The sequence below is a fragment of the Microtus ochrogaster genome, unplaced genomic scaffold (genome assembly GCF_000317375.1).
Source record: "Microtus ochrogaster isolate Prairie Vole_2 unplaced genomic scaffold, MicOch1.0 UNK65, whole genome shotgun sequence".
NCBI lineage: Eukaryota > Metazoa > Chordata > Mammalia > Rodentia > Cricetidae > Microtus > Microtus ochrogaster.
Window position 1 is genome coordinate 1,533,828 of NW_004949163.1, and position 26,983 is coordinate 1,560,810.

Below are 26,983 nucleotides of genomic sequence, written 5' to 3' on the forward strand. Positions count from 1 at the left end.
TCCATTTCCCTACATGCTAGCTCACAACCATACGGAACTACAGTTCCTGGGGATCCAATGTCCTCTTCTGGCCTCTGTGGCCACTGGGCACATATATGCACAGACATATGTACAGGAAAAAATACCCATCCATATAAAATACTAAAGTAATAATAAAAAATAAAAATATTCATCTAGTGAGTGCCCTCTCCATCCCCCCCCTTTGTGCCTTCATGGGTGTACCTTAGTATGTATGGAGTTTAAAGAACACTTTTTGAAAATTGGTTCTCTTCAGCCATGTGGGTTCTCCTTTACCACAAGTCCCTCCCTTTACCTATTTATTGAATCATCTTGCTTGCCTCTTGCCTTTCTACTTTTATAGAATAGTTTGAGAAGCATCAATGTTAGCTTTACTTTAGAAGTTTGGTAGTATTTACCAGTAAATCTTTCTGGTCATGCCTAGGCTTTTCTTTTTTGAGACTGTTAACTGCTTCAATCTCGCTTGCCATTTAAGTTGTGTTTCCTTGATTTAATTTTGGTAGCTGTATGTGTCTAGGAATCTATCCATTACTTCTAGGTTTCTCATCTACTTGGAATGTAAATTTCTAAAATATTTCTTAAGCATCCTCTCAACTTCCTTCCTAATTTCAGTATTTTGTTTAGTTTGTCCATGGGTTTATTGATTTTTATCTTTTCAAGGAATCATTTCTGGTGTCCTTTTTTATGTGTTTATGTATATTTGCAGTTTGTCTGCATATATGTTTGTGTATCACATATGTGTTTGGTGTCTGGGGAGGCTGGAAGAAGATGAAGGATCCCTTGGAGCTTGAGGATTGAACCTGGGTCCTCTGGAAGAGAAGCCAATGCTCTTTTACCACCAAGCCATTTTTCCAGCCTCAACCTTTTTTTCCTTTTTAAATTAACTACATTTATTTATTTATTTTATATCCAGACTGCAGTTTCCCCTCCTCCCTCCTATTCTCTCCCCTCTCCCAATCCTCTCCTCAGTTTCTGTTCAAAAAGAGATAGGCGGGCTGGAGAGATGGCTCAAAGGTTAAGAGCACTGACTGCTCTTCCAGAGGTCCTGAGTTCAATTCCCAGCAACCACATGGTGGCTTACAGCCATCTATAATGAGATCTGGTGCCCTCCTCTGGCATGCAAGCATACATGGAAGGAATGTTGTATACATAATAAATAAATCTTTAAAAAAAAGAGATAGGCCTCCCGTGGATATTAACAAACCATGGCATATCAAGTTTCAGTAGGAATAAGCTCCTCCTTTTTATTAAGGCTGGGCAAGGCAACCCAGAATGAGGAATAGGCTCCCAAAAGCCAATCAAAGTGTTAGGGACAGCCCACTGCTAGTAGTCCCATAAGTAGACCAAGCCACACAACTGTCACACATATGTAGAGGGCCTAGGTTGGTTCCTTGCAAGCTCCCTAGCTGTCGGTCCAGACTCTGTGGGTTCCTTTGAGCCCAGGTTAGTTGTTTCTGTGGGTTTCCCTGTGATTCCCTTGATTCCCCCCCCTCCCGTTTGTATAATCCTTCTCTTTAGCAGGATTCTCTGAACTTGGTCCAGTGCTTGGCTGTTGTTGGTCTCTATCTGTTTCCATCAGTTACTGGATGAAGTGTCTATGATGACAATTGGACAAGGCACCAATCTATGAGTATAGCATAATATTGTTAGGTGTCATTATGTTGACATATTTTCTTCCCCCAATTGTGTTTGATTCTTTCCTAGGTCTTTGGGTCATTTAGCTATTGGGTCTTGGCACTTCAGACCTGTCAGGCGTGGGTTCACTTTTATGGTATGGCTACTCTCATGATCTATGCACCACCCTTACCCCAGTTCATTCTATAGGCAGGTCAAAGGTTGAGTTCCAATCTCAACTTTTTATTATTTTATTAATTTTTTTGAGGCAGGATCTCAGTGTCCCAGGCTTGCTTCATACTGCTATGCAGGTAAGGATGATCTTAAACTTCTGGTACTCTTGCCTCTAGCATCAGAGGAATGGGATTATAGGCACATGTCACCATTCCTAGTTTATCTGGTGCTGGGGATCAAACCTAGGAATTTGTGCTAGGCAAGTATTCTGCAAGCTTGAGTAAACCCCCTTCACCCAAACTCTTTATTTCATGATTCTTTGTCTTTTAGTCTGCCATTTCATTAATTTTTTTTTAAGATGGGTACTTATTTACAGTTTTTATTTTATGTGTGAGTATTTGCATGTATGTGCATCACATGCTTCCATGATGCCTACAGAAGCCAGGAGAGGGCATCAGATTTCCTGAAACTGAAGAAGGTCATGATGTGAATGCTGGGAATTGAGTCCAGGTATTCTGCAAGAACAGCCAGTGCCCTTAAAGACTGAATTATTGCCGGGTGGTGGTGGTGCACGCCTTTAATCCCAGCACTTGGGAAACAGAGGCAGGCGTATCTCTTTGCGTTCGAGACCAGCCTGGTCTACAAGAGTTAGTTCCAGGACAGGCTCCAAAACCACAGAGAAACCCTGTCTTGAAAAACCAAAAAAAAAAAAAGTGTGATAAAGACTGAATTGTTCCTCCAGCCCCCTTTTAATGTATGCATGTATGTTTGTCTTTGCACAGGAGTGTGGGATTTAGAGGCAGTTTTGTTGTCTAATGTGGGTGTTGATAGCTGAACTTTGTCCTCTGAAAAAGCAGTGTGTACCATTTCTTTAGCCTCTTCACATTTCATTAATTTCTGCTTTTAGTCTTTCCATTTTTTTGATGGTATCCTTTGACACAATTGTTTTGAAGTTTGATGTAGTCAATATTTGTTTATTTTCTGTCTTGCTTTTAAGCTTATAAAATCTTCCTTTAAAACAATTTATTTGTGTGTTGTGATTGTATATTTGTCTGGTGCTCATGTCTGTGTGCACACTGGCTAGAAAAGGTTATTGCTATCCTTTTCTATTCTGTTGAGTCAGGATTTCTCTGAACCTGGAACTTGTGTTTTCTAGACTAGATGCTAGCAAACCCCATGGATCTTTCTGTTTCTGGCTTCCTTTGGGCGACAGTTGCTTGTTAACGTGGATGCTGGGATATGGATTCTGGTCCTCATGATTGCACAAGTGATTTTCATTGCTGAGTCATCTTTCCAGTCTTGAAAGATCTGCATCTTTTAAAAGAAAGGATTAAATGTTTAAGCTTTGAATTCCTTATCAGTTTTATTTCTCATTTGTTTGAGTCAGGTTTTCTCTGTGTAGCTCTGGCCGTCCTGGAACTCACTCTGTAGACCAGAATAGCCTTGTCATAGAAATCTGCTTGCCTTTGCCTCTGGAGTGTGGGATTAAAGGTGTTTGCCACCATGTAAGGCAACTCTATTTAGTCATTAAACAATTTTAACAGTTTATGCTGTAAATAATGATTCTGTTATTGGTCTCTTAAAAGTCTTCATTCTTTCAAGTCCTGTTCTATAATCTTTTTCATTTTACTATCAGTCTTTATACAACTATTCTATGCCAGGCAGATGATAGAATAATTAAAAACAAATTAGTCAAGGCAAGGAGTAAATATACTTGATAAATTACAAATTTTCTTGTGTAAAGGAAGAAAAATGTTACATATTTTGCATGTTGGTGTGTTGTGTTTAAGCTTTCTTGAGAAGGTGATCTACCAGTGTTTTGGTTTCAGAGTCCTTTTCAGATATAGCTTATGTATAAGAAAAGAGTTAAGTTATTAATGATAATGAGAAGATATATACAAGGGCCAGCTAGACATTGTGAAATAAAGGTAGATAAAATTTTGTTTGTTTTTTGAGACAGGATTTTTCAGTGTAGTTCTGGATATCCTGGGACATTCTTTGTAGACCAGGCTAGAACTCAGAGATCTGCTTGCTTCTGCCTTCTGAGTGCTGTGATCAAAGGTGTGCACCATATCCAGCTAAAGATGCATAAAATTTAAACATTGAGTGTCTCTTGCTTTTTATTGCTGCAGTTTTTCTTTTGAAACTCATTCATGGTTGTAAGATTGCATTTTCTTAAAAAAAATAGGTGATATGTTTTTATTCTTTGCTATTTTTGGAAGTGCTGGGAATTAAGCTTGGAGCTTTGTACAAAGTAAATAGTTTTGATGCCCATCTCTATTCCCAGTATGTGTGATAAGCTTTACTTGATGTTAAGTTATCTTAAAATGTAACTTATAGATACCATATTCAGCATATTGAAAGATGTTAATATTCTAGAAATGTTTAGTGAAGAGTATCAGCATTTCTCTTAAGTGATATTTTTTAGCCTGTCCATAATTGTATGGGTAGATTGTTATTTTTTTTTATTTGTTTGATTTCTAGACAGGGTTTTTCTGTGTTGCCCTGGCTGTCCTGGAACTCACTCTGTAGACCAGGCTGGCCTGGAACTCAGAGAGATCTGCCTGCCTCTGCCTCCTGAGTGCTGGGATTAAAGGCACATGCCACCAACGCCTGGCTGTTAATTATATTTTTATATCTTCAGCAAAATAAAATTCATTGCCTTAATTTTGACTTTGAATATGTATATTCTCATAAGACTATAGGATAAACTTCACTGTTTGTTAAAGATTTATGCTTATTATAAGGGCATTGTTAAAATTTTTGTTTTGATAGTGAAAGCAAGTTGAATACATTGGTGCAGAAGCTTCATGACTTCCTAGCACATTCGTCAGAAGAATCTGAGGAAACGTGTTCTTCGCCACGAGTTGTTATGAACCAAAGCACAGGTAAACCTTTGCTGTATGCAGTCCCTTTTTATTTATTTCTATTCATTCATTATAAGTATTTTCTTATATTTTTAGTTATGTCTATGATGTATGAGGTTGCATGAGTTTATGTCTGCGATGTGTGTGCAGGTGTCTGCAGAGGCCTGGATTCCTCTGTATTACAATTTCAGATTCCCTAGAACTGGCATTGTAGGTCGTTGTGAGCCGCTTGGTGAGGGTGCTGGGAACCGAATCTTGATCCTCTGCAAGAATAGTAAGCGTTCTTAATTGCTAAGTCACCTCTCTAGTTGTCATTTATTTATTTTTGTATGGAGTAGCTACTTAATTTGTAGAAGTCCTTATTGGGTATGTTTGCTAGTATCTGCTGTATAATTTTAATTTTGGAAGGAAAAGTGTAAATGTGTAAACTGATGATGCATAGAGTGAAACACTTAATTCTGTTTTCTGGTGAAGGAGGTAATGAGTAGATAAGTATTAGCAGAGATATGAGCAGTATAGGTTTCAGGTGCTGGAACTCAAGGATTAAGCCTGCTAGGCAAGTGCTCTACAACTGTATCCCTGATGAAGTACAGAAATATTTTATTCCACTGGTTACGTGTGTTTTAGAATTTAAATTGTTATGTTGTTTATTTAATAATACTACTCAGTGATGTTTGGAATGGTGTCTCATACCTAAAATGTCAGTACTCAGTAGGCAAGTAGGCTGTTACAGGAGGATGGCTCTCTGGATGCTTACATTGACTTTTTTGTTTGCTTGTTTGATTTTTTTTTTTTGGTTTGGTTTTGGTTTGTTTGTTTGGTTTTGTTTGGTTTGATTTGGTTGTCCTAGGCAGGGCTTCTCTAGCTGTCCTGAAACTCAGGCCTCGAACTCACTAAGATCTGCCTGCCTCTGCCTCCTGAGTGCTGGGATTAAAGGAGTGTGCCACCATCCATTGACTTTTTCTATAAAACAAGTACTGATCATTTCTTGGATCCTTCCTTGTTTTTTTTTTGTCTCCACAACATGTTTAAGGCTAACAACAGACATTAGTGTGCCTGGTGTGCTCATTGTCCCCAGGAAGGCCTTGCTTTTTCAGGAAAGCTAGTGCAAATGTGTTAAATGTTTAGGAGTTGATGTCAGCATTTGTAATTTCAGACCACACTTCTGCAGCCTTCTTTTTTTTTTTTTTTTGTATTTAGAGCTTTTTTTTCTCTAAAATAAAGAAATTGGGCTCCTATCATCTTCAATTTTTATAGTCATTTGCCTAATCCTCTTTGTACTTAAAAGTTCATTGTAGTTGCTAATAACAGAAGAGAAATGTAATTGAAGTTTAGTATTTGTTTGAAATTATCCATCCATTCAGTTTTGTTTTAAAGTAAAATGTCTCTAGATAATCCTTGTTATTCAACGAACTCACTGTGTAGACCGGCTGGCCTTGAGCTAAGAGGTCTTTCTCCCCCTACCTAAAGAGTGTGGGGATTATAGGCATGTACCACTGCTCTAGATTTTTACCAAGACAAGTTCTCCCCTCGCTCAGGCCGGTTTTTGAACTGGTAAGCAGTCTTCTACTTCAGTTTTTTCTTTTTTTAAGATTTGTTTATTTATTATGTATAGTGTTCTGCCTGCATGTATGCCTGAAGGTCAGAAGAGGGCACCAGATCTCATTATAGATGTTTGTGAGACACCATGTGGTTGCTGGGAATTGAACTTGGGACCTCTGGAAGAGAAGACAGTTAAATGGCTCATCTTAACCTCTGAGCCATTTCTCCAGCCCATCTACTTCGGTTTCTTAAGTGCTGAAATTATCATGCTCAACTCTATTGATTCAATTGATATATTTTGTTGATGGATGTGGAGGGTCCCTACTTACAGACTTAAATTACACTGCCCAGCTAATTTCTTGTTTTTAGAATGAAATTTATTGCCAGAGTCCTGTATTCATTAGTTGGGCACATTAAGTGTCTACTTCTAGTGGCAGGGCGGAGTGTGGCTTCAGTTGAACGAATCATATTTTTCACAAATATCTAATATTATATGTGCTGTGGGCAGCACAAATAAGGAGTTAGATAAGTAGTGGGGGATAATGGAAGGAAAGGCAGAGCCTAGAAGAAGGAAATGACACTGGCTGAAATCTCCATTTGTTAAAACAAAGCCTCTTTGCCTCAGGAAATGTTCCTTCCAGTTACCTTTTGTAGCTGTTAAGACTTAACTAAAATCTGGTGGTCTAATTGGATGCAGTGTCAAGGAAAAACCTTTGAGCACTGTATAAGTAGTTATAAAGTGAGCTAGGAGATCTCATCTTGGTTAGAGCTACCAAATGGGAGCTCTTAATTTTTGCAGAAAATAAAACCCTCGAGCAGAAAAAATAAGACCTACCCATATAGTCTTCTGACTGAATTGCCTAAGTGTATGCTAGATTCTCCGCAGTGGGGGAGGGCTGTGAAAGGATAGGACAAAAACTTGGCTGTCTTCTTTGTATAGGGTAGGTTTTGATTTCAGGTGCCTTAACTATCTGCAGTCACACAGTTAGCAGCTCTTTTCAGGAACATAACAGACATAGCTTGACTATTTCACAGTGTCCAGTATCCAATTTAAGATGCTAGATAGACCAAAAGAGGAAATGTCATTCATTCATGAAAGGCAAAGGGGATCTCTAGAAACTTAGGTGTTGAAATGAGTAGACAAGTATTGTAACTATGTTCAAATATCAAAAGGCAGGCATAATTAGGAACAGACCTATGAGGAAGTCCAATAAGAAAAACTGTAAGAAAAAAACCAATTTGAAATTCTGCAGCTAAAGAATTTATGAATAACCAAATAATATTTGACAGAACATTAGAGAGAGTGGTGGTGAATTTGATGATAGATTAATAGTAATAATTCCCCCTGTAATGAGTATTCAAAACTGGCCATCATTTTTTTCTTCAAAAGCTAACTATAAAACTGGACAGTTATTCATTTAATGAATAAGAATGTTAGGTTGGCAGTATTGCTTAGGGGTAGAGTGCTTGCCTTGCGTTCAAGACCCAGCCTAGGAGGGTGAGGGTAGCAGTGGCAATGCCAGAGGATAGCCAGCCGAGAATGGTGGGTGATAAAATCAAAGGCTCTTGGGATGCAGAGGCAGAAAGTTCTTTTTGTTTGTTTGTTATTATTTTTGAGAATGGATGTCTTGTAGCCCAGGCTCGAACTTCCTGTGTAGTGGAGGATATCCCTGAACTTGTCTCCATTTTCCACTGGATGTGGAAAGAGGATGGCTGCATAGGGAGACTCTTTAAAAAAACAAAGACTAGGAATGTTTAATTAATAGACAACTGTATACATTCTTAGCCTCGTGCTTTTCTGTTATCAGAATACTAATAAGTATTTTTGTTGTATTTTTACCTAAACACATCAGGGTTTTAATTTTTTTTCTAAATTAGATTTAATTCTTTTTTTTTTAAATTGGAGTGTTTTGTATGCATGCATGTATGTGTCTCACTTGCATGTCTGGTGCCCATGGAGGTCAGAAGAGAGTGTCAGGTTTCCTGGAACTGGAGATATAGATGGTTGTGAAATCACCATGTGGGTGCTGGGACTTGAACTCAGGTTCTCTTGAAAAGCAACTAATGTGTTTAACTGCTGAGCCATCTCTCTTACCCCTCCCCCAGATGGCTGTGTTGCACAGGCTAGTGCTTGAACCTCTAGTCTTTCAAGTATGACATTCTCTGTTTAGTTTACATATAAAAATCTTGTTTTGAACTCTTTAGGAACTCTTTTGACATTTCTATGTCAAATTTGTGTCCTGTGCTCTTGAAATTAGTTATTAGTTCTAGTAATTTTTTCTTGTATTTTTATAGATTCTTTGGGATACTCTACTTAAGACTGTCTTACTATACAGACCAGGCTGACCTTGAACTCAATGGAGAGCCTCCTTTGTCTCCCAGGTGCTGCTATTAAAGGCATGTGTTACCACCCCAGGTCCCCTTGCCTCTCTCTCCATTTTCAGTGCTGGGATTTCAGGCATGTACCTCCATGTTCGGTTTATGGGGTACTGGGGAAAGAACCCAGGGCTTTTTTCCTGTGAGTCAAATAACTCTTATGTGCCTACCATCAAGTCACATCCCCAGTCCTGTAGTTTTTTTTTTCTTGTGTGGAGTTTTAAGAAGTAATAATAATCTGTAGTTTCCTCTTTTGTGATTATCTTACTTTGATTTGGTATTAGGGTAATTATGGCCTCAAAATAAATTCAGAAGTATCCTCTCATTTTTAGAGGAATTCATAAAGTATTAACATTCCTTTTTACGTGTTTGTTAAAATTATTGATTAAAACATCTGGACTTTTGTTTTTTTGTGGGTCATTTTTGATGACTAATCTTTTCCATATTGTCTTAATTTTCAGGAGCGTATTTCATTAGTTTACCTGTTACATTCCTCTTTTTTTTTGGTATATAGTTAATAACATTTCCTTTATATTCTTTTTATTTTGTTAACGTTGGCAATAATAATCCTCTCTTTTATTTCTTGATTAGTCTAGCCTAAGGTTGATTCCATTTTTTGAACAATTTTTAGTTTCTTGAATTTTCTTTTTTATTCCTAGTTTTATTAATCTGTATTATTTTCTTCTGTTTGATTTTTGTTTTGTTTTGTTTTGGTGTTTTTTCAAGACAGTGTTTCTCTGTGTATCAGCCCTGACTGTCCTGGAACTAGCTCTCGTAGACCAGGCTTCCCTTGAACTCACAAAGATCTGCTTACATCTGCCTCCCGAGTACTGGGATTAAAGGCTTGTGCTACCACTGCCTCGCCCTCCAGGATTTATGTGTATGGTGTTTTGCCACGTATTGCTGTACAATCCTTGTCTGCTTATTGTTCATAGGCAATGTTCCGATCACTGGGAACTGTAGCTATGGACAGTTGTGAGCTGACATATGGGTTCTGAGAGTCATACCTGGGTCCTCTTATAAGATCAGTGAATGTTCTTGCCAGCTGAGCCATCTCTCCAGTCTCTGTCTTCAGTATTCTATAATGAGATGAAATACATGTTGTTAGTAGTCATGTTATTCTTAGAGGCAGAGGCAGAGGCAGGCAGATCTTTGTGAGTTTGAGGCCAGCCTGGTCTACCTAGTGAGTTCCAGGACAGCCAGGGCTACACAGAGAAACTCTGTCTTGAAAAACCAAAAAATAAAATAAAAAGCTTTTAGTATCATCAAGATCACTGTGTTTCATAGCTACAAAATGGTCCTAGTATTAGTATTAGTACTAGGTATTAGTGTTCTGCTATTTTTTTAAATTATTTTATTTTTTGAGATAGGACCTTCCTATGTAACCCTGACTGATCTTGGACCTGTTATGTAAGCCATTTGGCCTCAGATTTGTGTTACTACTCCTACACCTGCCTCCTGAGTGCTTGGATTATCGGCGCATGCCACACTGCCACTTTTGGTGTTGTTTGATAATACGTCGAAGAGATGGTAAATATTCTTCCATTTCTTCTTTTTCTTTAGATAAAAACAGTGGTTCTGTAATTAACTCTGATATGATGGAAAATAACAAGGAAGAGGTAAGTAGAATTTGAAATATTTTAAAGGTTATTAATCAGCATATTTGTCTTTAGTGCTTTCAGTTTTAATAGATGTCAACATTTAAGGCTACTGTTGTATGCACTTATCACTGTGATACTTTAATTTGGTTGTTGTCGTGTTTGTTAGGGTGTTTATCATGCAGTTCACTCTAGCAGTTTACTTGAGGTCAGAAAAGGCTTGCTAATTGAGAAGATATTTAACTGTCATTATCAGTTTGAGATATACATTGTGGAAGTAGCTCTAGAATTTTGAGTTTTTTTCTCCTAAGATAGAGTCTCTCTGTCTATCCTGGTCTGTCTTGGACCTTATAGAGATCCACTTGCACCTGCCTCCTGAGTGGTGGAATTAGGGTGTGTGCCACCATGCTCTGCTGGCTGTAAGAGTTTTCAAAACATGATATTCAGAGTCCCTAAGAATTATCCTGTTAACACACACTGAGGTCCTCCATCTCTTGCCAGGCTTGCATTTTAGGGAGATTATTTTGTGCTGTTTATTAAAGAAGAATGGCACCTTTTGTAACTCCTTAAAAACACCTGCCTCTCATAAATCTGATTGCTTCTACTCCTTGTGTTAGATGAGACAGAGATCATGGTATAAACATTGTATTCTTTTCCACATCCTTAGCTGGTAATTATAATTATTTCAAGAGAATTAGCTCAGTGGTAGAGTGCTTTTATAGCAACTTACACACATAAACACACACACACCAACACCACAGAAGCATAAACAAAAGAATCCAGAAGGATCTGGCATAGTGGCAGCCTCAGTACTCAGGAGTTAGAGGTGGGTGGGACTCTGAATTGGATACCAGCCTAGTCTGCATAGCAAGTTCCAGGTCTGCTGGGGCTACATAGTGGGGCGTTATCTCCAAATAAAACATTAGTAAAAAGAAAATGGAAGAGCTGGGGTGTAGTTCAGTGTTAGGACACATGTTAAAGGTGGTGCCTCAGGAGTCACTCACATACCAGTGCTGGAATTCTGACTTGGTGGCTTGATCTTGTGCATGTGATCACAGCTGCTTTGAAGTATATTTTATTAAATGTATAAAATTATCAAAAAGTAAACTAAATCTTAATAAATGGAAGAACACATGCTAGGGCTCTTAGGTTAAAGCTCTAGCACCCTTAACCCCCCCCCCTCCTTTTTAAGAGACAGATTTAATCTTCAGTCAAGGAAACCCAAGAGTAATGAGAATTAGTGGTGTGTGTTGTGGGTGGATTGGGCTGTTGTGGTAGGTTGTGGTGGACTGTGGTGGGCTGAGGTGGCCAGGGCTGGTGGCCTGTTGGTGTTGGTGCTGAACCTAGGACTTTGCAGCTTTACCACTGAGGTACATTCTCAACCTCCGAATTTGTTTCTGGAATTCTTTGAAAGAAAGATTTTGGGTGTTTGAAATACTATTTTGTTATATTACTATAAGAAGATCTTCCTATAGGAAGATGATTGATTATAGAGATATTGTTACTGGGAATGTTTTACTCACCTTGTGTTTTTCTCCTCATGTTTAGGGAACTAGCACCTCAGAAAAATCCAAATCATTAGGATCATCACGGTCAAAGAGGTGGGTTGACATTGGAAGGAATACAATTCTTTCTTTCTTTCTTTCTTTCTTTCTTTCTTTCTTTCTTTCTTTCTTTCTTTCTTTCTTTCTTCCTCCCTCCCTCCCTCCCTCTCTCCCTTTTTCCCCCCTCTCCCTCTCTCCTTCCTTCCCTTTCTCCCTTTTTTCCTCCCTCCTTTCTTCCTTTCATTCTATTTGTTTTTTGGTTTACTGTTTCTAAAAATACAATGTATTTTTTCCTGAACTTACTTCAAGTGCCATTGTTTTAAATAAACCATTCTATACAAGTAAAAATGCTTAGAGATGAGTAATGCAATAAATTCTAATAGATCTGTAGTGCAGTTTCAGTCAAAGGAAAATTTTTGAGACAGATTTATGTCTTAGTGACCCTTTCAGTATAGAGTACTTTACAAAGAAGAGAAATGTTGAAATTCTTTTGCAACAATGTGGGTTTTGAAGAGTTACATGATGTTGTTGAGGATGGAAAAGACATTATATGTGTATGTCATATAAGAAGTTCTAAAACTGTTAAGAGGCCTTTTTTCTTTTGAATTGCCAAACTTATCCATAAGGACAGGAATTATTTCCAGGTATACCAAAGACCTTTCTAGAAATTTTCTTTGTGGTACTACTTGCTTTTGCCATTCCTTATACAATAGAACTGTCTCTTACTAAACACAATTTGATTATTATTGATTTTCCTCCTGAAGTAGTGATGTAAAAATAATTTCTTAAAAATCCACTTGTTACCATAATGTGTGTGTTCAGTTACAATCTTTAGTGATATGATAAATACTTTCTGCCAGTGACTCTGATGGCATTATTGCTTGGGAGCCACTATTATATCTAAACATGTTAGTTATTGGCTTGCTATGTTGTTCCAATTGTCCAAAATGCCTGTAATTCCATGAACTTAACTCTTTTCATAGGAAACCTTCAATTGTGACAAAATATGTAGAATCTGATGATGAAAAACCAATGGATGAGAATGTAAATGAAAAAGCTGCTAATGAGAATTCAGAAAATGAAATTACTATGCAAAGCTTGCCAAAAGGTAATGTGTATTAATTTTCATATGAAGTTAAATTGAAATGTATTTTAAAATGAACATTGTTTTACATTGATAGTGGTCTGGAAATATTAGTTTGGAAATGAAAGCATTTAGTTTGAAAATGTTACATAATTCAGTTAGTTTTGAAAAGAACAAAATCAAACATTTTTTTGTTTTCATTGGGTTTATAATAAGGGGATGACAAACTTTCCAAATTACATTTGAATATGGAAGTAGTTTTAAAGATTTAAGATACTAAGTTTTGACTTAATAAATATCAAGTATTCTTATTTCAAAATGTAATGGATTTTTCTTGAAAACATAAAGCATTTGTGGTCTACTTCAGTCTTTTTAAATTTATTTTTGTGCAGTGCTGAGCATTATTCCCACAGCCTTTTGCATGTTAAGCAAGCATCACTGTCTTCTACCCTGTCTTAACTGCATTCTGACATCCCCTAAAATGTTAACTATTCAGTAGATTTAGATATATTCTTGAAGTTATCCTTTAAACAAGCCTTGTCACAGACCTTTTGAGTGTTGTAGTCCTACTTGTGAAACATTATTGATTAGGTTGGAGAGAAAAACTGCCAAATGGAGGTTTTGGATTCTTCGTTGTTCAAGACTGAGAGCTATGTTATTAGATAATTACAGAATGATAAAGGTCTTGGTGATTTTATGATGTTTCAAATAGTCAACTATTTAGAGTTGTTTTCCTTTGTTAAATAATATATTCTAGCCTCTTAGCAGATCTTGTATAGCAGTATTTACTAAACCTGATTCTCTGTTCATATTTATGTTCATAATTTTTGAATTATGGAAGTCTGTTGAATGTGAGTATGAAAGTTAGGGTTTCACTTAATTAGGTTAAGTTAGGATAATTAGGAATTTCAAAATGAAAAATGCATAAAATAAAGATAGGAAAGGTAGAAGAAAATGATGGTGACTATCATTTTGGTTTTTTGTTTGTTTTTTGGTTTTTTTTTTTTTGCAAATTATCTATAGCAATTTTATGTATTTGTTTTCTGGCTGTCAGTAGGAAGAACTAATGTGGAGGTTTGAGTCCTAATGGCAGTTACTCACTGTTGATTCTTGTTGAGTGTCACTGGGAGTGCTTCAGTGTAAGAACTAGGAGTCCAAACATTTCTTTTATTGGTATTGTAATCGGAAGTTGGTACCTGATGTTACTAGCCTGAGCTAAGCTCAAGTTCATGTTCAACTGTGACCTATTTCATAATTTACATCTGGGCGACTATCTTTATTGTTACAGTTCTGTATTGAATATGCATAGGTCAGTGAATTTACCTCATTTAATCCTCTAGACCAGTGGTTCTTGGCCTTCCTAATGCCCTACCCTTTAATATAGCTCATCCTGTTGTGATGACCCCCCTCATACAGTTATTTTTGTTGCTATTTCATAACTGTAATTTTTGCTACTGTTATGCATTATAATGGAAATATGTTTTCCAATGATCTTAGGTGCACCCTCCCCGAAAGGGTCGTTCAACAACTCTCCCCAAGGGTTACAACCCATAGGTTGAGCACCTTTGTTCTAAACAATGTGTTATATAGCAGTTATTGCTTCTGTGCTGTTAAGAAGTTTAGGTTAAAATTCAGAGCTCAAGGGATTTTCCTTATATTAGTTTGAGAAGCACAGATTTCAGCCCAGGCCTGCTTTAATCCAGTGTCTGTGGATATTCTTTCTCCCACTTCAGAAAGAAACACTTTAGTTTTAAATCTTGAGAGCTCTTCTCTGAAAGCATATATGTGAAATGATTATTTTTGGGAATATGAGTATTAAATTTTCCACAGCCTGTAAACGCTTCAATCCTCTGTGCCTACCCAGCCCTTTTTATTCACCCCCGAGGCTTAAATATCCATTTACAAACTAGGTGCTAAGAATTTGCCAAAATCTGCTTGCTGAGTTACATATTCCTGTGTTTCAGAGGGAACTCTGACAACTCCCTGCTTTTACTTTCTTAATTGTTGCCAATAATGGCCACTTTAGTACTAAGCCCAGTAATGTAAGTAAACGTTGAGACTTGAACCCCTTTTATGATGCTCGTGTTTTTTTTTTTTTTTGTTCTTTTCGCAGTTTGGAAGTTTTAGAGCTTATGGAAGGATAATCTTTCCAAAATATTTTAGTAGATGCTAACAGATGATCTTATTTTACAGTTTATTGGTAGACTACTTTAGCTTAAGTGTCTTAAAACAGCCTGCAGTTTAATGTTCTTGAAGAACTTGGAAAGCTTGAGAAGCTTTGTACTATTGGGGAAATTGTGTAGCCTAGGTACTGTAGTAATAGAATGAACTTAATTGTTGCCTAACCCCACAAGTCCCTCCTGCCAAAACAATGTAAAAACACACTTAAAAATCTTTTAATATTTTTTTTTCTAATTTGGACTGTGAGAAAAATAGGATGTCTTCCCCCCTTCTGCCATTTACTTTAGACTTTTTAGGGCTTAGCATGAATGTTCATTTCATAACAGCTTTTATGATAGGCACTATAAACATCGTGAGCTGGGCTGAGGCTTTCTATTTGATTGACACTTTGCTTTTTTCATAATACTTCCCCCTCCTGTTTTTATGATCTCTAAACTGCAACAAGTAATTTGATTGTTGACACCTGGCCCTTTTACTACTATCCTGTGGTCCTTATCCAAGTACTAAAAACTTGACAAACAAACTATGTACCAGCAATGTCGGCTTTATCTGAACTGAAGTCTTGCACTTCACTTGCACATTTAAAATGTGTAATTGGTTTTTTAAATGAAATCATTCTAGGTACAGTGATTGTACAACCAGAGCCAGTGCTGAATGAAGACAAAGATGATTTTAAAGGGCCTGAATTTAGAAGCAGAAGTAAAATGAAAACTGAAAATCTCAAAAAACGCGGAGGTAAATACAAGTGGAAATGAAACGAGTTTAAATTGCTGTCTATGACCATATTGGAAAATCTGATATGCTTACTAAAAATACCTCCACTTTTCTGCACATTGTTTATTAAAAGCATTACTTAAAAATAACTTCTGTTTCTCTTTGCGCTCTGAAGCAGAAAAGGTTAAAGTCCATTTTTGAAAAACACCTTTGCCTTCAGTGGCTGTCAAGTTGTTACAAGAAGCTTAGCCTTTTCTCTCTACATACTGGTTCCAGAAGACATGCATGCCAGAATAGCATGAGTGTGCCCTCCAATCGAAGCAATCTTAAAATTGTGCAAAAAAATTTGCCTGTGGCCTCCATGTATACAACTTCATACATACTGAGCAATACTATGTATAGCAATAGAGCACGACATTAGGTATTATTTGGCGTACTTATTAAAAATTCCAATCCATTCACGACTAGTTATAATTTCTGGACGAGGTCAGCACTGTGCCTCAGTTTGTTCTTCATGGACACTACAGTTGCACTGTAATAATAAGTGGAAGAGGTGGGAGCTAGAGTTTGTGAACCTCCTTCCATCTGTTAGTTTCCTCTCTCTTTGTCTTCCCTCATATACATGGCCAGTTACCTAGCCATCTGTAGACAGAGCATCAGGAAAATTTGCTTAGAAATCTATTACAGTTGAGTTTGTGTCACATTTTTGGTGTGATTTTAGATAGTGCCTATATATACTTTTTGGGCAGAATAATAGTCAGAATCAGTAACTATGAGAGGAATAAATCTGAAAAGTAGAACATGACAGTAGATTTTTAAGTAGGAGTGTTCTGGAAGTGTCCATTTTTTATTTGTTTATAATACATAATTGTGAAACTATACTGAGATTCTTGAAGAAAATTTTAAGATTTTTATTTTAGTGGTATGATTATCTTGATAGAAATAGTAAAATATTTTCTGTACTTAAACTATTTGTTAGGGTGCAGGTAAAAATCAAGAGACTGTTGTTTAGTCTTTTGTCCACAAGAGGGTGTTCAACCTCTTTTGAGCATAAAAGGGATTTTCTGAGATTCTTCACATTTATAGTAGCAAAGTTGCCATTTCAAAAACATAGGTCAGCAAAGCTAAGGTACTCTTCTTAAGCCTTCATCATCACGTAAAGAATAATGGTAAGGACCAGTAACTTTTTTTTTTGTTTTGTTTTTTGTTTTTGTTTGATCATGGGTCTGATAGTGAAGACAAATGACCGTATTACAGCATTGTATTAAGACTAATGTCTGGGTGGAGGCTCTAGAGCAGTCAGTGCCTGAAATGTGGATACAACTGGAAAGCTGAATAAAAGGAGGAGCCACTGTTGCTTGGGAGGGAATTCCTTGGGCCATTGTGGTATGCTGCTGGTGCTTAGGTTTAGCACATGTGTTGCTGGAATATTTTTGGATGTTCTTTGTAAGAATATTTCTATCATGCTTAAGGGGCTGTGTATGTAGTGCCTAAATATTTTATGTTTATTTTCATCTCAGTGATTTGCATGTCTAAGCTGTCAGGAATCTCACAGGAAATTAAATTTTAGGATTGCTAATATGTGAATGTGTGAATAAACTAGCGGTTTGAGAGAAAGGATGCTATAGTTAGTATTCAAACATTTTAGTAGATTAGTTCTAAAATGGAGCTTGAATTTAGAATACTGTGAGGAATGTATACTTTATATATAAAATAATCTTAAATTAATTTGGAACAAAATTTTGGGACAATAACAATAAAAGTACATTGACGAAAATTAAACAATCTTAGTCTGTTTTGATATAGTTTGCCCAGTTAAATTGTTTAAAACATATATATTATTACACAATTCTTCTACTTGGAAAAATAATTTTATTTTTGTTAAAACCACTAAAATATATTGAGCCAATAAATTAAAAATGCCTTTTTTCCATTTACACAGTTTAGAATCTTTAAGATACTTCATAACTAAAAATTAAAAATTGAAACCTACATGTACAAAAACACATAAGTAAAATAACATTTCAACATTTTACCATATTTGCTTCAGATCTCACTTAAATAATATATTGATTCAGTCCTACTCTCATCCATTTCCCCTTCTTCCTACCCCACAGGTAATGATTATCTTAAAGTTTTATGCATGTGCATGTATGTGCATGGTTATCTATATTAATATGTGAGTCAAAACCATTTTTCATTTTAAAAAAGTACAAGAAATTGTATGCTCTTAATGTGCTTTGGGAGTGTTGATTTTTGAAATTTATCCATGGCAGTAAATGCATGGGTTTAGTTTCATTGCTCTATATACAATGTTGTATGTATAACAGATTTCCATCTATTTCCAAATAAGAAGCAGTTGCTGTCCTCATCTATGATTCCTTTTGCACATGTTAGAAAGGAAATCTCCAAAGGGTCATCAAGTTTAACAAAATATCATGTATAATATACACAAAAGTACAAGGATGTTTAACTGGATAGAATTTAACATTAGATGAATACTCAAACTGTAGCTTTCATTTATCTTGTTTATCTGAAACATTATTTAAAATAAATAACATTGTATTTTTTCTTTTAAAAAGTATCTAAAGTGAAAAAACATTGATATAGGACACTGGTTTCTTATGTAACAGCAAGCCTTCAGATTCTCTTTTAATGAAAAAGAATGATTGTGTTCTTTAATTTTTTAAAAAACACCTGCAAATAAAGATATACTAATATTTGGGTCCATGGTGCCTTGGGCCTTAAATGTAGCAAAAATACAAAATACAGTATTATGGTGAGAAATATACATAGTATTTTATCTTTTGTTTAGGGGTAGAGACAGTTACTCCCCACCAGTTGCCTCCTTTTCATTTTGAATGTACACATTTGCACTGATTTACTTTGAAGGATAGTCTTACTACAGGATCTGAATCAAGGTCTTGATTGCATATCAGGATTATCTACAAAACCTTGTCTTTAGTGTTTAGAGGTAGGAATTGCTTTCTGTTTTCTGTCTCTTTCTTCTCTGTTTCTCTTTTCCTTCCTTTCTTTCTTGAGACAGAGTATCACTATGTAGCTCAGGTTAGACTCAAAGTCCTGGGCTCAGGTGATCCTCCAGTCTCAGCCTCAGTTGCTGGGATTCCAGTTCTGTGACTTTGTTGTTGTGTTTTTGTTTTAAGATTCCTCTAATTTGATATTCTCAGAATGAAAAGAACTATGGATGGAGAGTAAAGTAGGAGGGACTGGAGAGATGCTTCAGTGGTTAAGAGCACCAGCTGCCCTTCCAGAGAACCTAGATTTAATTCCCAGTATCCAAGTGATTCAAAACCATCTTTATCACCAGTTCCAAGTTATTAATTCCTTCTTTTGGCCCCTGAGAGTAATAGATGTAGTGCAAGCATACTCCCATACACATAAATAATAATAGAAAATTTAAAAGAAAGAATGAGGCAGGTGAGATTTTTTTCTGCTTATTGTTTCTTGAATAAGTTGTGTTCGTCTCGTTTTCCTGCAGTAATTATAAACTGGAGCTTTTCTCTCCCACCCTCGCAGACATTCTGCTACCTAAGATGATGCCTAAGATGATGTCTTATTTGCATTTGTCACAATGTCATATTTTGCAAATAGTAGACATCATTGATAAAGAACAGGCTGTCAAGTAGGAAGGAAGGTAATTGGTGATTAGTAATGTTGAAGTAAATTTGGGAATTGGTGACACTATAAATTACCCAATTTCTCTGTACCATATTGGTAAGGTTTATATAAACAAATTTTACTTAAGAAGCCAAACCTTTATGGTATGTCTAACTTAACTGTACAATTGAAAAAGAATCTGTTCCACCGTTGTAACTTACTTTTTTCATTCCTTAAGAACTGGTACTTAATTTGTTTCTAAGGCATTAGCAAATGAAAGTGCTTGGTTCTGGGTGTGGTGGTGTATGCCTATAATCCCAGCACTGGGGAGATTGAGGCAGGAGGGTTGCTGTGAGTTTGAGACCAGTATGGGCTACATTTCAAGTATGAGACCAGTCAGGGCTACATAGCAAGAACCTGTCTCAAAAAACAAAGAGCTTTTAATCTCATTTTAAGGATTTCTTTATGGTATCTCTTTAGGTCATGTCAAGATGTAATGGGTGGGTTTTATGATGAATGAATGTAGTTAGCATTTAGGCCTCAGAGTCTGCCAAGTTTGTTATGGTCTTTTAAAAGGTCAGTAAAATTAGCCTTTTTAACCTGTGTCCAAAATGTCATTTTCTCAAGGATTACGAGATACATTATTTCTGATACAAAGCAAAGGTTGTAAAATTCTGGCTAAGGCAAATATCTTTTTTTCCTGTGAGTGTAAATATGTGAGTAATGATCACTCTTTCTTCCTAGAAGATGGACTTCATGGGATCGTGAGCTGCACAGCTTGTGGACAACAGGTCAATCATTTTCAAAAAGATTCCATTTATAGACACCCTTCACTGAAAGTTCTTATTTGTAAGGTATGTAAAGATTTGGTGATAAGGCTTTGCCCTTTGGAGGGCTCACAGTATATGAGGGACACAGTTGTACACAGGAACATCCTGAAAATGGCCATTATGTGGAAGCTACTGTGATTGTGGGGCATCCAGGAAGCTTGTGTCCTTACAACTTGGGAGATACAAGTTGATAGTTAAAATATGAGTAAGAATTAGATTGTTTAAGTGGATTAGTTTAGTATGTTCTAGATGTGTATCATGATATTCAGAGATTGGGAAGTGAAGGAAGTCAAATGTCTTTCAAAACCTGTACTTTCCTTTGTGTGTATTTGTGTGGTTTATAACTTTCTATCCTGCGTATCCTACTTCTCTAAATCTGCATCTCAAACATAGTTTTAATATGAGTAGGAAATAAAAGACGTTAAAGTGTTTCATATATGTTAATTGTAGCTTTTAACACTTTGTGCATATTTTTATTAGGAACACCTTGATGTATTTATGTATTTATTTAGACGAGGTTGGTTTCTCTTTGTAGCCCTGGCTGTCCTGGAACTCGCTTTGTTTACCAAGCTGGCCTCGAACTCACAGAGACCAGGCTGCCTCTGCCTCCCTAGTGCTGGGATTGAAGGTTAGCGCGATTGTGCCTTGCTAAACACCCCAGATTTAATTTCAAATATCTATGATGCCAAGCTTGCAGGATCTCCAGCTTACATTGGATTAAGTTATTTTTTTTTTTTAGCATGTTTCCCAATAAAAAACTACTACCTTCAGCCAGGGGTGGTAGTGCACACCTTAATTCCAACACTTAGGAGGCAGAAGCAGGTAGATTTCTGTGGATTCCAGACCAGGCTCATTTACATAGTGAGTTCTATGCCAGGTAGAGGTCCACAGTTGAGACTCCACCCCTCCCCCCTCTCCCCCAAAAAAAGACCCTTTTGAAATGTGGAGGTAGGCCATACTTTCCTTGTATGTTAGATCTTTACTGGCATGAATTTTTGGTAGATTCTGATTTCCACAACTCTGCTAAGCTTTTCTTTTCCCTTTTATTTCCCCTTCTTTGAATTTATTTTCCCCAGAGGCCTATCCAGTGTTTTGTATTTTAAGTTCTGACAACCAGATCTTTTATCACTGGGTTCAACATTTGCTCTCTTTCATTATATGCTTGACTGCTGTGTTCCAGTTTCCCATGGGGTCTGACTGTTCAGTGCTGACCATTTTACTAATAACAGTTCCACTGGAAAAAAAATTAGGTTAATCAGACTTGGATTTGATTTTTTTTTTTTTTTTTGGTTTTTCGAGACAGGGTTTCTCTGTGGCTTTGGAGCCTATCCTGGAACTAGCTCTGTAGACCAGGCTGGTCTCGAACTCACAGAGATCCGCCTGCCTCTGCCTCCCGAGTGCTGGGATTAAAGGCATACGCCACCACCGCCCAGCTATTGAAAAGCTGCTTTGCTTCTCAGACACCTGCATTAGGTATTGGGTATTATTTACCTTTTAATGAACCTCAGACTTCTTTATCATGATGTATCCTATCTTGCATGGTAGATATTTTGATATTTATTTTATTTGTTTTGTTTAGTTTTTTGAGACAAGGTTTCTCTGTTTAACAGCCCTAGCTGTCCTGGAACTGACTCTGTAGACCAGGTTGGCCTTGAACTCACAGAGATCTGCCTGCCTTTGCCTCCCAAGTGCTCTGATTAAAGGTGACCACCACCACTGCTCAGCTTATTTTGAGATTTAAAGATAGTGCAGGTTGTTAATTGTTTAGCTGTAAACATAGTACTTGTTTGTATATGCTGACTATTTTACATTTTAATTAGCAAAAGCATGTATGCTTTTATGTAGAAATTTGGTAGCTAGTTGAATAAGATTAGAAATGTTTATTAAGTAAAATCTTTTAAACTTTTTTATTTTAAAATAATTGATTTATTTTATTTTATGTGCCTTGGTCTATGTGTATGACTGTGCGGGTTCCAGGTCCCCTGGAACTGGAGTTTCAGACAGTTGTGAGCTGCCATGTGGGTGCTGGATATTGAACCCAGGTCCCCTGGAAGAAGAGGCAGTGTTCTTGTTTTTAACTCCAGTCCCTAAACAAACAACAAATTAGTCTTTTGTTTTTCTTGAGATAAGGTCGCACATTTCCTTTGAGCCTGTCCTGCAACTCACTGTTTAGACTTGACTGGCCTTGAACTCATGGAGTTCACCTGTCTGCCTTCTGAGGACTGGAATTAAAGGCATACACCACCACCACTTGGCTATAAATAGAATTTTTAACATATTTTTATTTAAAGAGTAGTGGTTGTGGATGAGATTAGAAGAAAAATGCATTTCAAGGAATCAGTTTCTTGAAATAGTCCTATGTTTAAAAAACTAATATTGGGCAGTACAGTGGTTTTGCTTTCATCATCCAAACCATGCACATCCCTTTCACATTTTTAATGATTTCAAAGGAACATTTAGGACTTGTATATTTTGAATAAATTGTGCCTTCCTCTTTTCTTTCACTAGAACTGTTTTAAGTATTATATGAGTGACGATATTAGCCGTGACTCAGATGGAATGGATGAGCAATGTAGGTAGGTAATAAATTCTTCATTTAACATTCATCGTTTTCTATTTTGGGGTTATTATCAACTTTGTTACTCTGTTACACCCTAGCTGTTCTGGAACTCACTCTGTAGACCAGGCTGGCCTTGTAGTCTGCCTCTGGAGTGCTGTCATTTAAGGCGTCCCCCACCACTCTCATCTTTTTAGATACATCTTTTAAAATTATTTTTTTAAATTACCTTTAAAAACTCTTTTTCAGTCATAAGTATATATGCATGTGTGTCTGTGCAGGTGTGTGCAGGTTTTCTTGGAAACCAGACATGTTGAATTCCTCTAGAGGTGGAGTTCCAGGCAGTTGTAAGCTGTCTGACATGGGTGCTGGGAACCAAATTTTATTCTTCTACAAGAGTACTATGTTCTCTTAACTCCGGGGTTATCTGTCTATCCCTAGAGCCATCTTTTGTAGTGTTTTCATTGCTGTGTTTAGTTGTTGGTTGTCTTTTCCACAAAACCAGTTTGTCTACTTTTACATTTCTGCTAAAAGTAAGCAGGTGATCTAAATTACTACTGAAAACGCTGATGGAAATTTTAAATTCTTTTGCCAGTATAAAGACATTAAAATTAGTTTCACTGGAAATAACATTTTAATCCTTAAACCATTTCAGATGGTGTGCAGAAGGTGGGAACTTGATTTGTTGCGACTTTTGCCATAATGCCTTCTGTAAGAAATGCATCTTGCGCAACCTTGGTCGAAAGGAGTTATCTACAATACTGGATGAAAACAATCAATGGTATTGCTACATTTGTCAACCCGAGCCTCTATTGGACTTGGTCACTGCATGTAACAGCGTATTTGAGAATTTAGAACAGTTGTTGCAACAAAATAAGAAGAAGATAAAAGTTGACAGTGAAAAGAGTAGTAAAGTATGTGACCAAACATCCAAATTTTCTCCAAAGAAGAATAGTTCTAGTTGTAATGGAGAAGAAAAAAAATTAGAGGATTCATGTTCTGGTTCTGTAACCTGCACTTACTCAGCACTCACTGTGCCCAAAGAATTAACTAAGAAGACAAAAAAACTGATTGAGACTACATCTAACATGAACTCTAGTTATATTAAGTTTCTGAAACAGGCAGCAGATAATTCAGAAATGAGTCCTGCTCTGAAGTTACGTCAGCTTAAGGCTTTTAAATCTGTGTTGGCTGATATCAAGAAGACTCATCTTGCATTGGAAGAAGATTTAAATTCAGAGATCCGAGCTTTGGATGCTTTGCACAAAGAGAAAAATACCAAAGAGCTTAAAATCACAGATGTAAAGTCTGAAACAAAAGCGCGAAAGGGGGACAAATCCTCTATTACAGAGAAGAAAGACCTTTTAAAGGTAGATGCTAGATCATCAGCTAAGGTCATAGGCAGCGAGCACATCCCAGAAGAGCACAAAGCAAGTAAAAGTACTAGTGGTGAACATAAGGGTTCAAGTAGGAAAGATGGACCTCAGTATGGACCTTCTAATCCTTCTGAAGACATAGACATGGACATTGTGTCCGTTCCTTCCTCAGTTCCTGAAGACATATTTGACAGCCTTGAGAATGCTATGGAAGTTCAGTGTTCCTCTGATTATCAAGTACATGGCCGCCACAGTGGGACTGTGCCAGAAGTGGAGGGCTCATCTCTTAAACTTCCCACTTCTTCAAAAGATAGCAGAGGAAGTAGTAAGTCAAAAATGGCAGCGAAAGTAAGAAAGGAATTATATGTTAAACTCACCCCTGTCTCCCTTTCTAATTCCCCAATTAAAGGTGCTGACCTTCAGGAAGTTTCAAAAGAGAAGGATGGCCGTAAAAGTTCTGGGGTGGCCTCCAACTCAGAGAAATGTGGACTGGAAGAGGAAAATAGTGATAATGAGTGTTCAGTTCAAAATGATGTTGAATTACTTTTAGAAGAATCTGATCTTCGAAGATCTCCACGTGTAAAAACTACTCCCTTGAGGAGACAAACAGAAAGTAACCCTGCAATATCTAATTCAGATGAAGAAAGTAATGAATCTATTAAAGAGAAACAAAAGTTGTCAGTTCCAATAAGAAAAAAGGATAAGCGAAATTCTACTGACTGTGCTGTTGATAACCCTAAACCTCATAGGGTGCCCAAAGCTAAGCAACCCACGGTTGTGGATCAGAATTCAGATTCTGATGAAATGCTAGCAGTCCTTAAGGAGGTAAGCCAGATGGGGCACAGCTCTTCTTCAGACACTGACGTTAATGAAACACACATGAATCATAAAGCTGAAGCAGGGACTGACGATAATGGAAAAAGGAAACGGAAAAACTCTACTTCTGGGTCAGACTTTGACATTACAAAAGGAAAGTCAACTGACACCTCTATTATCTCTAAAAAGAAACGCCAGAGCTACTCAGAGTCCTCTAACTATGACTCAGAGTTAGAGAGAGAGATAAAAACCATGAGCAGAATTGGGGCTGCTAGAATAACTAAAAAAAGTATTTCAGGCAAAAAAGAACGTGACTTTTCTGAAGATGAAAAACAGAGCAAAAAAGTAGTAGATAATGAAGGGCAGGCCAGGGTGAAGACTGTACAAGAAGGATTGTCTAGTGACGACACTGGCGACACTGAAAAACAGGGAGAGAATTTGTCTGCAGCTGAAAGCTCAGTTGAGAAAGTCAAGAGTGCCATGGAATTGAGCGAGGCGCCTTGTGCAAGGCAGCAGCCAAGTGTTTCCTCCGATGGTGCGGAAAAGCCTTCCGGCGGAGAGGAGGATGGAAATTCTGATGACAGAAGAGTTTCTAAAACTAAAGAGAGGAGTAAACACGTGAGAACCAGAGCATGTAGAAAAGTACAGAGTGGTTCCTCTGATGGTGCTGATAGATTTCCAAAGAAAGAGCACAGCGATGACTCTTCGGAAGGCGAGAAGAAGCAGAAGAGACGGGAAACTGGAGCAAAAGGAAAGAAAACTTCAGACCTAAAGGAAGAAACAATTAAGTCAGAGCAACAGTATGAGTCTTCCTCTGATGGTACTGAGAAGTTGCCTGAGGGAGAAGAAATTGGCCATTTTCCTAAAGAAATAAAGCCAAATAAGCATGACACAACTGATGGAGAAAAGAAAGGCAAAAAATTGAAAGACAAGTTTTCCAATAAGAAGGAAGACGCATCTGATAGTGTTGATAAGTTGCCAGGCAAAGGAGACAGCTGTGACTCTTCAGAAGAGAAAAAGAGCAAGAATGGAGTTTCTCAGAAAAAGAAAAAATCCAGCTTGGCTGCAAAGGGTTCAGGGAAGAGGCCAGAGTGTTCATCCTCAGATACTGAGAAATACTCCTTGAAAGGAGAGTGTGACTCTACCGAGAAGAGACCCAGAAGAACTGAATTGAGAGAAAGAAGAAATTTAAATTCCAAGAGAAATACCAAGGAAATCCGGAGTGCTTCATCTTCTTCCGATGCTGAGGGAAGTTCAGAAGATAATAAAAAGCGGAAGAAACAAAGAACTTCAGCCAAAAAGAAGATAGGCAATGCCAAGGATAAAAGAAGAAAGTCCTTAAGAACAAGTACTAAAAGGAAGCAAGCAGACATTACTTCTTCGTCTTCTGATCTAGAAGATGATGATCAGAATTCTGCAGGCGAGGAAAGCAGTGATGAACAGAAAATAAAGCCTGTGACTGAAAATTTAGTGCTGCCTTCACACAGTGGATTTTGTCAGTCTTCAGGTATGCAAGAATAAATTTCAACTTTAGAATTTGTAATCTTGTCCCCCTCTATGATAACCATATTGTTTAATTTTCCCTAAGGTGAAATTCAGAGTTACTGTTGAGGAAAAACCTATTTAAAATTTATTTAGACATTTACTGTTGATACTTATTTATTTATTTCTATGCCATCATTAGAGGGTATTTTAAGCATTCTATGTCAAGCATCCCAAGTTTGTTGGATAAACAGCAGAATTACTTTGTCAGTGTTCAGTGTTCTTTGGAATAATGTGCAGTAGTTATGAAATAAAATCAAGTTGATGTTGTTACCAAACCTGGTGTTACAGTCTGTATCCTAAGAAGCCAAGTTGTTTGGCTAGCTGCTGTTTCCCAGGGGCCAACTAAAACAGCCAGATTTATAGTAAAAAGTCAAAATGTATTTACTCATTATGGCCACATTGGAAAGAGGGATAGAGATTCAGTTAACTGCTGTCTGCCAGGCATGTTTCAAGTGAAGTGAGATTAAAGTTTGTGGAGGGCCAGGATGATACATGCACATCTAAGCACTCCTGGTGAAGGTGTGGTCCT

At 37.1% G+C, this 26,983-nt stretch overlaps 1 protein-coding gene across 11 annotated transcripts in view; it reads left to right on the top strand.

Annotated features, from left to right (window-relative positions):
• Positions 1–26,983, top strand: part of Atrx (ATRX, chromatin remodeler) — a 162,786-nt gene that overhangs the window by 44,491 nt on the left and 91,312 nt on the right. For 5 of the 11 annotated variants that reach the window (XM_013354721.2, XM_005369881.1, XM_026777416.1 and 2 more), the window contains exons 2-9: positions 4,582–4,694; positions 10,155–10,210; positions 11,738–11,790; positions 12,717–12,841; positions 15,620–15,733; positions 20,075–20,184; positions 22,669–22,736; positions 23,373–26,416. In XM_013354721.2, the coding sequence (XP_013210175.1) occupies positions 4,679–4,694; positions 10,155–10,210; positions 11,738–11,790; positions 12,717–12,841; positions 15,620–15,733; positions 20,075–20,184; positions 22,669–22,736; positions 23,373–26,416 (3,586 nt within the window). In that variant the 5' untranslated portion in view covers positions 4,582–4,678. The remainder of the gene's footprint in view (positions 1–4,581; positions 4,695–10,154; positions 10,211–11,737; positions 11,791–12,716; positions 12,842–15,619; positions 15,734–20,074; positions 20,185–22,668; positions 22,737–23,372; positions 26,417–26,983) is intronic. The other 6 variants (XM_013354724.2, XM_026777417.1, XM_013354725.2 and 3 more) reach the window with 4 other exon arrangements.